The 18090-nt window shown below is 38.5% G+C and overlaps 2 protein-coding genes across 3 annotated transcripts; one reads left to right on the top strand and one right to left on the bottom strand.

Annotated features, from left to right (window-relative positions):
• Nucleotides 1-28: 28 nt before the first annotated feature.
• On the bottom strand, nt 29-2986 carry LOC125219534 (DNA-binding protein). 2 transcript variants are annotated; one of them, XR_007176155.2, is made up of 7 exons: nt 2861-2986; nt 2667-2708; nt 1037-2089; nt 895-960; nt 622-820; nt 396-552; nt 29-229 (listed from the first exon to the last, which is right to left on the bottom strand). XR_007176155.2 is itself a non-coding variant. In XM_048121543.2 (6 exons), exons 2-6 carry the CDS (start codon nt 2667-2669, stop codon nt 488-490), a joined length of 1386 nt encoding a protein of 461 aa, XP_047977500.1. In that variant the 5' UTR covers nt 2670-2708; nt 2861-2986; the 3' UTR covers nt 313-487. The 2 variants fall into 2 exon arrangements, 1 of the variants encoding a protein (XP_047977500.1); XM_048121543.2 differs by lacking the exon at nt 29-229 and having other exon boundaries at nt 313-552.
• A 6066-nt stretch (nt 2987-9052) lies between these two features.
• LOC125209530 (protein FAR1-RELATED SEQUENCE 5-like) lies at nt 9053-13787 on the top strand. The gene is made up of 7 exons (XM_089059659.1): nt 9053-9476; nt 10795-10908; nt 11491-11581; nt 11672-11855; nt 11940-12253; nt 12370-13319; nt 13456-13787. The coding sequence occupies exons 1-7, from the start codon at nt 9053-9055 to the stop codon at nt 13785-13787; spliced, it is 2409 nt and encodes an 802-aa protein (XP_088915785.1).
• The last annotated feature ends 4303 nt before the right edge of the window (nt 13788-18090 follow it).

Raw genomic sequence — 18090 nt, 5'->3', positions numbered from 1 at the left:
GGATTTGTTCAAACATATAAAGCTGGCATGATTTCTACAACTCAAAGGCCAAGTAAATGAACCAGAGTTGCATCAATTTTAGTTCAATCTGTCTCCAAGCCGAACAAAATGTTCTTACAAAACATTTTCAATTTTCATTTTGAAGAATATTATGTTGGTGCTCAAGTTGCATCATTGTGGTACAGAATCCACCCGAAATGTGTTGTGCTTTGAACCATTGTTTTATTTCCTGTATACAATATCAAATTTGGGAGCGCATTATTGAGTTTTGATAACAAAAACATATCGAGTATGAACTAAAATTCAGCAATCTGGGCCTCTCCAATATCTGTGGCTTGAATATATATAAATCTCAACTTTGGAAATGCATGTACAAATACAATATTGCAGCTTACCCGAATATAGTACTCGCCCTCCTCCACATAAAATAAATCGCTATACCAGGATACTTTCAAGACCAGGCTGCCTCTCAAAAGTACTCTCATAGTCAGAGGTTTAGCTCTTCTTTCCCATATATACGCTGAAGCTCGCGGGTTGCTGCTTGGAATGATTCTATTACAATGAAAACACAAAGCCAATGAGCAGCCACAAAACTTTCAATAGATGTGATAGGTTCAATACCTTTCCAAGTGCGGAAGGCCTTCTGATTTATAGGAGAGCCAGTCACAGTCTGGATTGCATCGAATAGCATACTCTCAGGGGTGCTTCTCAACTCCTGAACTATCTGATAGATGGTCTTGCCATTCTCGAAGTATATGTGGTTGTTTGGGTGCTTCGTCTTGCATTCAGCGTGCCGCTCAAACTCATATGCATTAAGTGCCTTGTGAGGATTAAAATTAATAATCATTTTGACATTGCAATGACAGAACCACACACACACACACACACACACACCTTAGAGTAGTTGCAGGACTGACAGCCACAAAGATAGCCAGAGCCTTTGATGATTCCACGAAGCTCCTTATTTACATGCAGAATACTTCTGATAAGCCACTAAAAAGAGCCAACGGGTATTAGTGAATTGGAAAGAAAGTACCTCTCTTGAGACCGAAACGTATCTCACTGGCACCCCATCAAGCATGCCAGTTGCTATCAAACTCCTCACATTGGACGGGAAGCTGTTTGGAGCCTCTTTCCTAGCAGGTTTCGACTCCGATTTACTCTTAGGTGCAGAATCAACCTTGGTTTTAGGTGTTTGAGTGGTTCTAAGATCGACATTGCCATTTAGCACATCCACCTCCTTTTTGCTAGGAGGCTCAGGAATTTGAGCTGAAGATTGTTCGTACAATAAGCTATAGTTGCTGAGCGGCCTAGTAGAAGCTTCCATGACATGTTCATCTTGAAAGCCGCCAAAGGATATACTGTTATTTTCTGCTTTATTGTATGTGTGAGTCATCGAAATAGTACTATCAAGACCTTTCCCAAAAGCCAATTCCATAGATCTATCATTTGCTTCCCCAATATCATACGAATGGCCCATCAATGTGACACTTCCACCCTCCTTACCATAAGGTTGTCCCATGGACATGAAGGTGTTTTCATTTCCACTGTGGTACGTTTGCTCCATCATCCCTATGCCATGTTCAATAGACGTATGCAACCCATTATCAGGATCCTTAACCTGATTAACTTTGACTTTTCTAAGTCCACCATAACTTATTCCCGTTTCTGGATCCTCCATAGCATAAGACATCGATAAGCCAACTGATGGATCATCCTCAAACTGTTCACCATCGATCTTTTTCCTTACATTTGAGTCATCTATCCCAGAAATGGGCATGTTTCTGTCACCAAGATTTTCGGGCGTGGGTGTTTCAGATCCAAATAGTCGATCCATAAATTGGCTTGGCACTGACGGCACCGACTGAAATCCAGATGAACCTTCCCATGCAAGAGAGCTCGGAATTGAAGATTCCAACTTGCCACTTGAACCTTCAACAGCCTGCTTTTTACTAGGAAATAAATCCGGCTCAGCAAAATCCAAGAACCATTGGCGGGCACGCTTAGACTCCAGTCTAGACGAGTTATCAAAAACTGCATCTCCATTTGTTACATGAGCACCCCCCTTGGGCATCCAAAAACCTTTGTCCTGGATAGACAACAAACATTGTTGAGAAGTACATCTTAATCATCACATTCACATCAGACGATTACACCACACTAGGATACCATGAATCAAGCTCAGGGAGGCAAACATCCTCATCATGTAAATACGGTGAAATGTTGTAATCAACTAATCATTCAATGTTTTCCATTTTTAAAACTTCAACTGAAGCTTGCACTTACAACCATAGAGAATCTGATGACATTAAACCTACTATTGAATTGGTAGGAGGGTGGACATGCCTTCTAGTTGAAAACAGACATGTTCACTAAGAAGGGCACCATATCATCTCTCAACAATAAAGCTTCACAATGTTGAACTCAGTAATGGGTTAAGATCATTTTTTTTTTAATGGCTAATCTTAATGTATTAATTGTTTTAACATTTTCACTTAAGTGTGTATCATGTAAGCATACTATGCAGCAATCCAACTCCCAATACCTCCAAACTCTCAGCAACAAACAATAATTAATACTATGAAAAAGAACGCCCATTAGTCAGATATATCTAGAAAGTTCAATCATCACCAAAAACTCCTAAACAAAAAAGAAGGAAACCCTACCATTTGATCGCTTCAACTTGGCTAATCGTTAAGTCACTGCAACTGGAAAAATTGAATTCAAAGTATCAATAATGTATCAAATGATAAAAACAAAACTGGAATTCTGTCATGGAATCGGAATTTTCAGATTCAACTCAAAATCCTAGGATCGTCAAATACAAAATTCAAAAAAATTAAAAAGCGACAGAGTGAACCTGAAATTACAGTCTGTTTTGAAGGACTCGGGTGAACTTTTCCGGCGACGATTATAATTAATTTTAAGTAAATTTTTTTTAGGGTTTTATACGTATTTCATTTGTCTGTGGTGGAAGAATGCGATATTATTCCGAAGCACACTTATTTTTGCTCTCTTACGGTAATATTCAGCTATGACCGGGACTACGGTAAGGGTGCAGGTTTTGCCGTTAGATCAATCTGGATGGTCAACTTTCTATATTTGACTAGTTAGGTCAAATCAAATGGCGTCTCTTATGTGAGGGAACTTAACATTTTAAGATAGGAGGAGGAGAACTTAATAGTAAATCATTTTTAATCAATTTTTTTTTGGTAAAGAAAGCAGGCTAAGCTTGAGGAGAAAGGAAACTAACGACAATAAGAAATGTCTAACCTATCATGAAGGAGCCAAATATTAAGACCTGATGGTGGTTGATCCAAAACATGCACCCCACGAGCAAAGCTATAGGCATGGTGCGATAAGAAGTCCGCCGCAAAATTCCCTTCGCGATGCACATGGCGCACCATTGCTGAGTCAAATTTTAATCAAATTTTAGTGTTACATTTTGTTGGTAATCGGTACATGATTTCTAGTTATTGGTAGGGGTGCTTAAACGGTTCTCCAGTTCTCGGTTAACCGGAATTGGAACCGGAACCGACCGGTTAATTAAGGAACCGGAACCGAATTTTCCGATTCCGGTTCCGGTACCGGTTCCAACTTTTTAAATAAAACCGGTTTCGGTTCGGAACCGGTCGGTTCCGGTTCCTAACCGGGAACCGGATTATAATTCAATTTTATTTTTTTATAATTTAATATACTAATAAATCTAATTTAATTGAATTAATTTTGAATTAAAATAAAATAATTTGAAACATCGAGTGATTTTTAGATTTAAAAAGTGTTAGATTTGCGAGCTCTGTTTCTGAAGTATTTAAAATGTTTAAACCGTGATACTTTGAATCTACAATTATTTCCCCAATCAATTTTTGATGAACTAACTACAATGAGTAGGACATCATAAGTTTGTTTTTAATTTCCAAAAGAACTTATACAATTAGTCAATTACAATATCATTTCATATGATAGAAATTTAACTTTATAACAAATATATGTAACAATTCATTTAACATACACTTTTAACATGTCTGTGAATAATTTATTAACAGTTGCATTATAAACCAAAAAGTCACAACAAGATCAATTAGTAATATTAGAAATTCCATTGAATATTTGTTTAGCCAAAAAGGGGAATTGAAATTCAATTTTAAAACTTATTTTTTTAAAAAATTGCTAAAGTTTAGAACTCCTATTTTTTTATTAAAAAATTGCTAACATAAACTAGTCCGACCTACTACACTTGACATCACTCTTATCCATATATGAATATTATTGTATTGTTGGTTTGTACTTTTGTGTATTTACTTGATTTTTTAGGTATTATTTGTTATATTTCTAGATGTTGGCTTATTATTTTTTTAGTATTGAACTATTTAAAATTATAAATAAATTCGAATTAAACTTACACATCGGTTCCGGTTCGGAACCGGAATCGACCGGTTCTTAACCGGCCGGATCGGTTCCGGTTCCGGTTCCGGTTCTAGGATTTATGAAAATTTAAAACCGGTTAACCGGTCAACCGGTCCGGTTAGAACCGGAACCAGCCGAATAAGCAGGCCTAGTTATTGGTATTGATTTTCTTAAATTTTTTATTTATCAATACACGATTTCCAATTTAAATAATTAAGATGAAAAATTGAGCCAATGTTGAACTTATTAATTTTAGTTGTAATCGTTCAAACGCCTAAAAATTGTTTATTTCGTTTCAACAGTTTGGTTTCAAATTTATATGATTCTATCTAAATGTCAAATCACAAATATATAATTAAAATTTGTCTATAACGGATATAGAGTTGAATACAAAAAATCTATATAACGCATATTTTAGAGGCACATTTTACCCCTAGGATGTGTTTGGTTGTTTTGGTAGCCCAAAACTTAGTTTATATGATAATAGGTGTTTCATGAATTTAGAGATAATGGGTAGAGTTTTTTTCATTTTTTTGTCACAGTCTTGGGCAATTGAAAGTGGGCTATAGTGTGTTTACTGTTTAGTTAAATAATCTGTATGCATGAAAGAAAAAAAAAAAAAAAAAAAAAGTAGAATTTCAAATTTACCCCTAACATAAAAATAAATTTCAGTTAAAAGACATTCGATTTAAACCTACTTTGTCATAAGAATGTCAATCGGGCTAGCCCGTTCGGATTCGGGCCAACCCACTCGGTTGTCAGGCTATTTGAGCGTGGGCTATTCGGGTTATAAATTTTAAACCGTAGCCCTAATCCACCGGATTTCGGACTAACCCATCAAGTTATTCGGGCCAAAAAGCTTTCAAAGACAAACTTATGTAATCAAAAATTTCCTCTGATATTTTTCAATTCTTAGGTTTAGAATCATATAATACCTTCAAATTCTTATGACTTTCATCAATAATAGTTGGAGATGATATAAACAAAGATAAATTAAAATTAGAGCAATCGTGTCATTATTTGGCTTTGTTCATAATAATTAATTATAACGATAAATATATTAGAATTTTGATGAGTTAATTCTCAATTTTGTCTTAATTGGCTTTGGAGATGGTAAGCCAGTGATGACGAATGACGGGATGACAGAAGAATGGGTAGTGGTGGAACTTAGAAGTAGGTAGTTGATCGGCTCAATACATGCATGATTTTATTGGGTTTATTGTACTAACATGGTTAATAATGTGCAAAAAAGAGTGGTAAATTTGAGTGTGCAGATGTCAGAAAATGAAGAAATAGAAAATGCATGGTCAGCCGGATCAACTCAAGAAAGGAGTGAAAACAACATGAAGAAGTGCCGAGTTGAACCACTGAAGTTGCTGAACTGATCCAGTGGAATCATGCATTTGCAATGATGAGTCACAAGAGAGAGAAATAGCAAAGACCATTTTAGAAGGGGCAGAAATGTCAAAAGCAAAATGGGCTTAACCTAGGGATTTGAGCCCAACATGCGCTCTATAAATATGGAGAGATTGCATGAATTCCATTATCGCTCATCACTCACCAACTTCACTAACTCAAGTTTTAGCTTAATTATGGAGTAATTTAGTAGCTTAGTTTTAGCTCATCACTCACCTAGTAGCTCATCATCTGTGTAGCCTTTTGAGGATTTTGAACAATTTACCTTATGTTATTTTCTTCGCTTTCTTAGTTCTAAAGTTTAAACATGTTTTTCTCGTAGTCGCTACTTAGTTTATTTCATATCACTTTTAAAATTGCGCAAGAATTATATTCCTTTTGTTTTTACCGAAGATCTTGAATGAAATGGAGTTTTTGATGCAAGCTGGTTCGATCTAGTGTTTTCAGTGTTGGATTGCTTTTGTTTGCTTTGGATCTACTCTCTTACTGCTTTCCCGTAGGTAGATTTACATTTCCGTTCTTCAACTTGCATAATTTACTTTCTTTAGCTTAGATTCGCCTTCATTTAAGTGTAATTTCATGGATCTGTTTCATTATGCTTTGTTCTCTTGTTTTATGTTGATGCTCTGTTTTAATCTACGTTTATACTTTCCTTTTGGTACCTAAGATTAGAAGTAGAAGGTAGTTAGTTAGAAACCACCGTCGTCGTCACCTTTTTCTTTATTGTCAACTTTTTCGAGTACGCGCATATGTGTCAGTGGTCCCGCGTACTTTTTATTATTGCCGCTTTTAGTTTAGCTGATCCAGTCGAGTCCATTTAGTTGATCAGTTCACTCTAGTTAGTTGATCTGTTCACCCTTCCAAATGTCTCATTCTCAACTCCAACCGCATCCATCTCTGAGGGATTCGACCCTTACTTCCCTGTGCTAGCTTAATAGTGTAATGGAGTTTAGGTTTTAAACATTCTCTTCGTCTTTGTTCACACACAACGATCGTAGTAGTCGCCCAACTTGAACAGGTCCCAGTCTAACTTGATCAGGTTGTGTGCTTGCGTATTTTGAATTTACTTGTGAACTGAGCAGTGAGGAGAGATGAGTTTTCAGTAGTGTGGAACCATTTAGAAAGGTGTTGCGTGAAGATTGAGAAGACTAGTGAAATGTAGCACATGAAATCCAAAAATATAAGAAATACTCTAAAATTTTAGTATTTTAATCGGAAATTACAACCTGCCGGACCAACCCGCAACCCGCCAAACCTAATGGGCTAACCCGTTTAACATGTTTTGTATTCGGGTTGTAAAATTAGAGCTCTAACCTACTAATTGTATTGGGTTATTCGGGGCAATCCACGAGTTTCGGGTTAAATTTACACACCTACTTTATCATTACTTGAAATACTGAAATATGATACTATATACATAAAATGGAGCAGAATACAACTTACAGTACACAAAATTTATTGATAAAATAACATTTTCATATATTTTGCTAGTATTCATAAACAAGGTAAAAATTAACTCATAAGAAGTAACAAAAAATTGAACGTTAAGATGAGCAGTTCTTCCTTCCCCTCTTTCCTTTATAAACATGAATTTGCCTTATTTTGATGCTCTTTTTATGAGGCTGAGATCCTTCGTTGAATAATATGAATGAATGTTTTTGTTCCCATCATATTTAGCCTCTTACATAAAGTATGTTGTAATTTGATGAATATGTCAATATGCACCATCAAAATTAGATTAAGAGACTAACTCTTGATGGAGTTCGTCAAAAGGTGATTAGGGCCAATCATCCAACATGAGTAGTTTTGCTTTTAATTGGACGATATTTTGGCTCCTAATTGAGTTTTGAATGTATTTACATTGCATAATTCCATTAAGGAAACACTAATACATAGGTAGTCAGAAAATTACTACAGATAAATTGTTAAAATTAGTGCTAAACTTTAGGAACCACTAATAGATTTGTTAAGTGGCTGATTCTATTTAGTTTGTTTTAGGACTCACTCATCATGTAGAGTGATTTAGTAGTCAATTTAATTAAGTTATTCTGTTTTGTTAGTGGCAGATAGTGCTAGAGAGTTTTTAGGAATTTGTTGAGCAGCTTGCCTATAAATGAGTTGTATCTGGAGGAATTTAATACACTGATTTTCTGTCATCGTATAGCTTTTTTTTCTGCTTTCCTTTCATTTGTTATATGGTACCAGAGTCAAGTTGTACTCTAGGGAAAGCTCTTGTCGTCACTATAATGGAAGCCTCAAATGGTGGAAATAATCAGTTCGGGATGGAGAAACTTGTTGGCCATAACAACTACAAGTTCTGGAGGATATGTATGGAGGTATATCTTCAAGGTCAGGATCTATGGGAGCTGATCGCTGGTGTTGAAACGAAGGTTCCTAGAGATGTCCCTGAAAATGCCAAATCACGAAGAAAGTGGAAGATCAAGTGTGGTAAAGCGCTCTTTGCGTTGAGGACATCAATCAGCAAGAATTTCATTGATCATGTTTGTGACGTGAGCTCTCCAAAAGTAGTTTGGCAAACACTTGAAAGTGTTTGTACCAAGAAAAACACCGCAAGGCTGCAACTTTTGGAGAATGAGTTAACAATGTTAACTCAAGGAGGTATGTCAGTTTCCGAATACTTTTTACGGATTAAAAGTTGTTGTGCTGAAATATCAGAGATAGACACGAACGAAAAGATCAGTGAAGCACGTCTGCGTCGCTATCTTATTCGTGGTCTGAGGAAGGAGTATGGGCCCTTCGTCACCTCGATCCAAGGGTGGTCAAATCAGCCTTCAGTAGAGGAGCTAGAGAATCTTCTTTGTAATCAAGAAGCCTTGGCGAAACAAATGGCGAAAAATCTTGATTCAGATGCTGTTCTTTTCTCAAAGGGGAAATCAAACAAGAAGAATGCTTTGACTTCGAACAAGGGCAAGGATGAAGACACGAGTGTAGACAAAGGCAAATCTCCAAGTAAGAAACCTATCACGTGTTTCAGGTGTGGAAACTTGGGCATATTAAGAAGAATTGTTGTGTTAAGCTTACTAAAGCTAACGTTGCTTGCACAAATGATGGAGATGATAAAATTGAATGGGACCAGTGCTTCACTGTTGAAGCAAGCAAAGGAAAGGCAGGTGATGTCCATGTCAACTACATCAACGACATGGAGGAATAGATCACCGATTCAGGTTGCTCTCATCATGCAACCGAAAATGACACTTTGTTCTCGGAGATGCGTGATCACCATGGAGAGAAAGTTGTTGTCATTGCAGACAACTCAACTCATCCAGTAGCCAAAGAAGGTGACGTGACCATTGATGTTGTCGGAAATCGATCAGCCAAAAGTGTCAAGCTGCATGATGTTTACCATGTTCCAGGTTTGAAACGAAATCTAGTTTCGGTCACTCAAATTACAGAATCTGGAAAGTATGTATTGTTTGGTCCTAATGATTTGAAGGTGCTTGATAATGTGAAGAATATTTCTGCTGATGTAACGTATATTGGAGAGAAGAATGGTTCTTTGTTTGTTATGTCAGCAGGTGAAGCTTATGTCAAGAAAACTAGTCAAACCGACAATACATCGATCTGGCATGCTCGGTTAGGGCATGTAGGCCATCAGCTACTGCAGCAAATGTCGTCTAAAAAGCTGGTCGCTGGTATGCCTACTCTGGTGAATGTGTGCGAAGATGTGATTTGTCAAGGTTGTCAATATGGTAAATCACATAGACTCCCTTTTAAAAAGTCTTTGAATTGTAGATCCACGTTGTTCGAGTTAGTTCACACAGATTTGATGGGACCGACTAGAACACCAAGCTGCAGCAGTCATCGCTATGTTATGGTGTTGGTGGATGATCACTCAAGGTTCACTTGGGTGAAATAAAGGAATACCGAATCACATAGTGGTGAAGAGGCTCGGTATAGTGGTGATAGCTGATGAGGTCTTTCGGTGACAATATATAATTGCAAAAATCACCAATAGATGGAGCAAATAGCTATATAATTGCGAAAATCACCAAAAACGCCGATTAAAACTGAACTCACGACTATAAAAAACTTTCATATCACCACTGCATCTCTCAAAATCGATATCCAGAAATAAAAAAACCATACCGCCATCGGAAATCGAGTTTGCCGCCGGAAACGTTGCTTCAGTTCACCGTCGAAGCGAGTCTTAATCACCGTCGAAGTGAGGGTTACTCGCCGACTCACGGTGTAGAGGCGGCGGCGGAGGCGGCGTGAACTTGTGAATTTAGGGTTTCTCGTAGTAAATCGGCGGTAGAGAGAGGGGGGAAGAGAGAGAGATGGATTCAGAGGCGGAGGCAGAGACGGCGGGATTTAGAGACAGAGGCGGCGGAATGAGAGTAATCGCTATCGGAGAGTCAGGTAGAGAGACAGAGAAGAGTCGGAGAGAGAGAGAGAGAGAAGGATTTGGAGAGTGATGCTATTTTTGGGGGATATCCCCAATTTTGATTTCAAAATATTATGAAATGACTAAAATACCCACGACTGCAATATCCAATACATAAGACTGCAATCCGAACTCTATTTCATATATATTCAATCTTAGACGTCCGTCTTATTGATCTAAGGGCTAGTATTAGTGGTATGTTGTCACTCTAAACATGGTGGCACCCTAATGCACCCCTATATTATATGCTTTTTTCCTTTTTAATCCCAACCATTCATTCTTATCATCTAATGGTCGAAATTAAGGCCTGATCATGCATTTTTTATTAATTAAAAAAATGGAAAAGGGCTTTTAAGGGAATGACAGTGTTGGTGGTTATGGAAAGTCCATGATTTTCTCCTCACAGAATATTGCGTCGGTTTTTTTCTTCTTCTCCCAGAATTTTTTCTTCTCTTTCATCGTGAAATTAACCTTTCTTCTCTTTCATCTTTCAACGTTAGTTCTTTGTTAAAAATCAAATCATGCGTTTGTGCGAAACTTGCCTTGGTTGTAATTATCGTATGCAGTTTGTGCATTTATGCGTTATTTTTGGGAGTGTTCCTGGAACATTATCGTTAATACAATGGAAGAAGGTGGTTCTTCAACAATGGACGAAGCTTATGATTCAAACATGGACGAAGGTGATTTTTTTCGAGAAGTCATATTTTTTTGTATCCACGTTTCATTAATTTCCAAATCACACATATTAACGCAAACTTCTTCGACATTCTGTATCTGTTAATTAAATCTAGTTCCATAACTGACGCTAACAAGGAGCATGAGTTTGCTTAAGGGGGTCGCCTAGGGTTTAGAATTGAGTTTGCATGGGCTAGGGTTTAGGGACGGGCGGCTTGGATGTTGTATTATTTGTTAATCTTAATGTTCATTCATTACTGGATAATGTAAAATTGTGAATAAATAATCCAAGTATTAGTTTGTCTTGTTTATGGTTTAGAAACGTTGATTAATCTAGGGTGTTGTGTTACTAGCTACAAATAATGTAGATTTAATACTATATAATGTACATTATTAGATAGATAATGCACGTTTTATGTTGCCTTTGTTATGGTTTAGACACGTTAATTAAACTAGGGTGTTGTGTTATTAGATACATATAATGTAGATTTAGTTCTGGATAATGTAAATTATTAGATAGATAATGCAAGTTTTATGGTTCATAATGTTTATGTTAGCTGAGTTTTGTTTTTTGTGATTGTGTGCAGTGGTTGTTGTACCCGAGTGTTCGAAAGAGTTGAAGCCTGTGGTTGGCCAGAAGTTCAAATCACTGGATTTTTGTTTCGCGTTCTACGATGTGTATGCCCGGGCTGTTGGTTTTGATACTCACAAATCACAAATGAGGAAAACTGATGGTATAATTACTTGGTATAACGTGGTATGCAACAGGGAAGGCATCAAGAAGTCGAGCGAGGATGACCAAGCAAATGTACGGTCTGGTTTTTCGTTAAAACGTCGACGTTTATCCAAGCGTTGTGGTTGTAAAGCCAGTATCTCATTCAAGTTCTTCTCCGATGGAGGAGTTTCAGGTTATACTGTCGAGGAGTTTAACGAAGTTCATAACCATTACATGGTTGGGACAGAGCATCAGTAGTTTATGTCAATCAATCGAAAGTTGGACGACGTACATCACCAATTTATCCTTGATTGTTCAAAGGCTAACATAGGTCCCACGCTCACGTTTAATGTGCTGAAGGAAATTCTGGGTGGTTTTCAGCTCGTTGGCTGCAATGTTGGGGATATAAGGAATGCTTCACGAGACATCAAAGTATACGCTCATGGTTTTGACGTACAAATGGTTTTGGATGATATGGCTAGGAAGAAGGAGATGTACGAAGCATTCACATATGAGTACGAGGTTAATGCTAGCAACCAGCTTGTTGCTTTGTTCTGGTGTGATGGTTTGATGAAGATGAATTACCACATGTTCGGTGATATTGTGGCTTTTGACACCACCTACAACACCAATAGGTATACCTGTCGTGCATTATAACATTTGAATATGTATATTATTGTATGCATTACAATGTATTTTGCATGCATTACATATGTACTTTTCTTGAATTATGTTGGCTTATGTTACGCAGGTATTGTATGATCTTCGCGCCATTCACAGGAAAGGACAATCATGGACGACCAGTGACTTTCGCTGCTGGTTTGGTAAGCAACAAGAAGACAGGCGCTTTTGCATGGCTGTTTAGACATTTTGTCCAATGTATGGGGGTTGCTCCGAAGATGATTGTTACAGATCAAGATTTGGGGATGAGATCGGCTATTGAAGAGATTCTTGTCGGGACTCGCCACAGATGGTGTATGTGGCATATCATGCATAAGTTGGCCAATAAAGTTCCTGGTCGGTTGTTGCGGGACGAAGATTTCAAGAAAGAGTTCAATGCCTGCGTCTGGTCGAATCTGCTTGAACCCGACAAGTTCGAAGAAGAGTGGAATGGAGTACTTGAACGTTACGACCTGGAAGACCATGGTTGGTTGAAGACATTGTACGACTACAGGCAATTATGGATACCTGCATACTTTAGAGATTTCCCGATGGGCTCGATGATTAGGACCACCTCTATTTATGAGTCAGAGAACAACTTCTATAAAAAATTTCTCAAGCCACGCAACAACATTGCCGAATTCTACTTGAATTTCAATCAAGCTGTGGATTTTCAGCGGAATAGTGGAACAAAGCTGGACTACCAAGACGCGACTGCCCTGCCTATATTGGCCACTACTCTGCCTTTCGAGAAACATGCTTCTACTCTGTACACAGATAGTATGTTCAAGAAAATACAAGAGGAGATTGTTGAGGGAAATGACAGGTGTCGCGTTTTGGGGTTCTCATCTGCAGACTCTGTTGACACCTACAAACTTGGAGACAGCCTTCGCCATTCCTACTTTGTGAGACATGATAGGACTGACGACTCATATTCTTGTGATTGCAAACTATTCAGTAGGCAGGGCTATCTGTGCAACCATGTCTTCTTTTTGTTCCAGAACAATGAAGTAAAAAAGATTCTGGATAACTACTGTGCAAGTAGATGGATGAAGACTCCGTTGGTTAAGGCTGTCCATGGACATGTTGATGAGAATTTACCTACACAGTCCGTTGTTGATGAAAGAAAAAACGTTTCAAAGCAAGGGATCTCACTGTTCTATGGTTTTCTTCGTAGGTGGATTGGAGGAACTTGGTAATTCACTTCAAGCTGGAACTCCTTTGCCATCCGCTTCTGAGAAGAGGCGAATGATCGAACAGTTTTATGGAATGGAAAGGCCGGAAGTCGTCAAGGTCCACCCTCCGAATGTGGTAAAGACGAAGGGGCACGCGAGCAGCTCCGCTAGTCGTCTGATTTCGAAGAGAGAAAAGGCTATCAAGGATGCTACTAGGCCCCTTAGACGGTGTAACGCGTGCGATGAGTTGTGCCATCACGACTCTAGAAATTGTCATATGCTTAAAGAGCTTGAAACGGAGAATGAGCTGCCTAAGGGAAAGAGGAAATCTTGATTAATTTTCATTATAACAACATTATTGTTCTTTGTTTTGCGTTTTATGCTCAGTGTTTAAGTCTATTTCTTCCCACTTTGAACTAGATTGTTTAAATGATTATTCATTATAAAAGTTTTTTTGAGCATTATTGTTATCTATTTGTTACATTAATTGAATTGAGTACTTGTTTCGTTTTCAGAATTATTACAGGAGCCGGTCGTTTGGAGAAACAGTATTTTCTATAATTTGAATAACCTTGCATTACATGCATATTTACATACATTATGCATGTATAAGTGTTACATTATTTGTTATATGCACTGGTATGTCACTTCATTAACATCACGGAAAATTGCATTATAAATCAATTTATTTACATTATTTGTATAGTTATATGCATTGTAGTTTGCACAATGTATAACATTAATATGTTCGATAGTTATGTTATACATTATTCCCTGTATATTGTACATTATTAGGCAATATTTTGTAATTATTAAGTTATCTGAAGCAATTACCAGTTTTGTGGAGCAAACATTTAGTACCTACATATCCAAAACATTCTAAATCACCTAGTTCAGGAGTATCCAAAACATTTAGTACCAAGAAATCGAAAACATTTCAAGATATCCAAAGCATTCGAACCCACAAATTCGATGTTCACCCTTCCCATCATAAAAAAAACATCTAGTTCATATCCAAATAAAAAACCATCTAGTTCACTCGAGCCCATAATTCTCGACCCACTTTTCAAAGTTGAATTTAGGCGGCCTATCCATCCAATGCTTCGTGGCCTGTGTTTGGTTGGTCTCAGTCTTCGAGTGGTGTGGAGAAGTTAGCAGCGCCGTCGCAAACTTCATGCGCAACAATTCCAGGCTCTTCGTTCCTTTTGCAGTTAGACCGCAGTCTCAATCCTTCTCCTACTCTCCAAAGTACGTCTCCATATGCCTCATCACATACACCCTCGTGTCCACGGTGCCACTGTTGTTCCTCCACAGCATTGTCACGACATGCGCACTACATTTTTTTACTTGTGCCGCCATTTTTGAAACCTTGGACTTCGTAAGTGCTGCTGCAAAGAATTTTTTCTACACACCAAAACCAATTGAACATAATGTACAATTTGTGATGTATAATGCACAAAATATGTAGTGTAATGTATATTACCAGAACAGAGGGCGTGTCCCCAGTTTTCTCTCCAAATGTCCCGTGTGTCTCAGCCAATGTGTGATCAATGATGTTCATCTTGGAATCACCAAGATCAAAACAGACCACATACTGATGGGACGTCCCCCAAACTGGGAAGAAAAACTGCACAACGGAAGCAGCATTACCACACACTATTCTCTCCAGTACATCTAAGAAACGACTACTCCCTCCGTCCGCGAATAGGAGTCCCAGTTGAGTTGGGTGCGGGTTTTAAGAAAAGTTTGAGTGTAATAATTAAAGTGTGTGATAGTGGAATGTGAGACCCATTTATATTATTATTTGCTTTATTCTTTGGAATAATGAAATCTAACATTAAGAGAGAGAGTGAGAAATGCAATCAAAGTGGATTAAAATTATTGCAGCTTCTAAATTAAGGGAACAATGAGGTCATTTTTTATACTCCCAAGATAAAATGTCTAACCGGGACTCCTAATGGCGGACGGTTGAAAATGGCCAACCGGGACTTCTATTCGCGGACGGAGGGAGTACATTATTTAACTACAACTCACCATTTCATACTTGTCCCACTGATAGCTGCCCGTTCCAATTGTTTCCTCCAACACCCTGGTCCAGAATGTATCGAACTGGAATTCTTCCGTCCATTTGGGTTGTGCGTCCACCATTGACTGAATCTGTAGTTTGTTTGTGTTAGCCGTTACAAACTTTAGATAATTATAGTAACGAGACAGAAACATGGAGAGAATGGTGTTCACTCACGCATGGTCTTGTTGAGAAGAAAAGTCTGGAAACTGTCTCCGGCGCCTTGTTCTTTTCCATTGTATTCAGGTAAGAGCTCCATGTGTCGATAACATCGGGGCTCACAGGCTTGAATGGCGCTAATGACTGCATCTCGATCTGCACAGTACTCTTCCAGTTGTCCCAAAAGTAAGAATATCTAAAGTATAAATTTTACCTGTTCTTTTCCGCCGTGCATAGAACCCAGTAATAGAGCTGCTTGTCCACTGTGTGTGGCTTTGCGGTCAGTCTAACTGCTCTCTTGTGGAATGGAGACCGGGTAGCCAGACTTGGCTTCTTCATTCGTCCGGTTGCTTTCTGCAAAAAATTAAAGACACATAACAATCATTTAGTAGATCTATTACTTTAGTCCTTGTATTAACTTCACTATTCGATACCTCATCCGCATCCGACTCCTGTGTGATCTGTTTCACTCTTGCCTTTTTTTTGATCACCAACCTTTCCACCTCCATGTTTTGGATCTACAAGTTGCGGTGGCTCACTTGTTCGCACAACACCAATCACTACGCCCTTACGGGGTGCAGCAGCCTGTATCGTTAAACAAGAAATAATATAACAATTCAATAATGCATGCCATCAAACTAATAATGCAGAAAATGAAGGCTTCCTTTATATACTCAACCTCCTGCCGAATGTCCATCTGTTTGCCCATTGCTGCCTTTGAAGGTCCATCCCTAGCTGGCTGTTTTCTCTTTGCTGCCGGAACCTCAGCGCGTTTCCCTTTAGTTGTCTGGGTTTTTTTCAAAAATAATTAATCAAAATGCACTGAATAATGCATACATATATACATATAATGTACAGAAGTACTGTAAATAATGCAAGTTATGCTTGAGATTATATTATTACACAATGCAAGTTATGATTATTTTTACCTTGACGGTGTCCCCTACGGCTGCACTCTTTGTTTTGTCTTTATTTTTCTCGGCTTTACTCTTTGCCGCTGCATCCACCCTATCCTTCACATCATTGTCACCACTACTTCTAGGCACCTACAAACAAACGAACACAAATGGAAAGCTGTAATATTGTACTAATTAATAACACTTAATCATTTAGTTTCTTAGAACATACCTCAGTCGCTGCTACACTAGAAGTTTTCTCATGCTGGCCACCACCATCTTTTCCTGCTGTGTCCCCACCCTGGTCAGCAGCGCCACCCGGCTCATCTTGTGCAGTATCATCAGTGGTTTTTGTCCCTGAACCACCAGCCCCGTCTGTCGTCTGGGTTTGCTGTGTAGCAAACGGGTCAGGACATTCAAATCCGTCCAGCACAAAAGATGGCCTATCGAAGCCTCTTGCAATCGTCTTCTTCTTGTCGTATGCCGCCATCATTTTTTCCATCTCATCAATCCACTCTTGACTGTACTCCTCTTCATCCTCCCTCGCTTGAGTCAAACGTGTAACGATCTCTTCTTGCTCAACCACATGTTCATTGAAATGACCGGTATGTTGGTTAACACGCTGTGTGCACAGAAAGAATATAACAGGGTTCCTTGGTCCAGCAAATCCACTAGATCACGCGGTCTAGGAACTCGTTGGTCGTCGATAAAATCCTAGTCGTCGGACACACAGAGCACTCTTTCAAAAACCCTCAACCACTTTACTAAACCTAGCATAGGGAAGTATGGATCGATCCCACGGAGATGGATGCGTAACAATCATGTTCAAGGATTTGGACTTGTTTTTGGGGTTGGCTGCTGCCACGCATTTTTCGGGTTGAGGAAAATAAACTTAACTTGGGAATTTAAAATGCTACGCTAACAGCTAGACCTAGGCAAAACAGCAAAAGCATTCACGAAAATTAAACCGAACAATCACTAGATCTAAGAAACTACTCTAATCACCTAGATCTGGGTAACAAACTGACTATGGGGACCATAACTGAAAAGGCAGAGTACGGACGAAAAGCTGGAAAAACAACTAACTCTGGTACTAACTAACAGTGACATCGTCTTCTTCTACCAATTTGCGTAAAAACTCAGAAGAAAAACAGCATGAGCGAAATCGGAACAGAGCAGACTGAATCTAAACCATTTTGATGAGTAACAATAAAGAACTAAACAGATCTACAGATGCTAGACGAAGTAAAACAGAAAGCAAGCGGAAAACTCAAAATCCATGCACAACTCGACCTCCTCCCTTCAGATCCAACCTCAGACGCTAAATCCACTCCGGATCCAAGCATCCGACACAAACTCCAGCCAAAAGAAACATTTCATAACTTCAGATTTAAACAACAACCTCCAATCAATCAACAAACCACAGATCTATCACAAAATTCCCAGATCGAGCACCATAGCAGCAAAAACAGAGATCGACATATAACTCGTTAGAATAAACTCTCAACAGCAGGAGC

This window comes from Salvia hispanica, chromosome 1 (assembly GCF_029641045.1).
Source record: "Salvia hispanica isolate PSC_SH4W2 chromosome 1, Shi_PSC_v1, whole genome shotgun sequence".
Taxonomy (NCBI): Eukaryota; Viridiplantae; Streptophyta; class Magnoliopsida; order Lamiales; family Lamiaceae; genus Salvia; species Salvia hispanica.
Note: the sequence above shows the minus strand (reverse complement) of the source record. Positions and strands in the feature narration are given on the sequence as shown.

What these genes read in the sequence shown, in the direction of transcription:
- LOC125209530 (XM_089059659.1), top strand. Translation starts at nt 9,053, where the DNA reads ATGCGTGATCACCATGGAGAGAAAGTTGTTGTCATTGCAGACAACTCA. An exon ending in TGTTTCGCGTTCTACGATGT is followed by an intron (nt 11,582 to 11,671) that starts GTATGCCCGGGC and finishes GGTATGCAACAG; the next exon opens with GGAAGGCATCAAGAAGTCGA. An exon ending in ACCACCTACAACACCAATAG is followed by an intron (nt 12,254 to 12,369) that starts GTATACCTGTCG and finishes TATGTTACGCAG; the next exon opens with GTATTGTATGATCTTCGCGC.
- LOC125219534 (XM_048121543.2), bottom strand. An exon ending in AGTCCTGCAACTACTCTAAG is followed by an intron (nt 821 to 894) that starts GTGTGTGTGTGT and finishes AATCCTCACAAG; the next exon opens with GCACTTAATGCATATGAGTT. An exon ending in GGCCTTCCGCACTTGGAAAG is followed by an intron (nt 553 to 621) that starts GTATTGAACCTA and finishes TCATTGTAATAG; the next exon opens with AATCATTCCAAGCAGCAACC.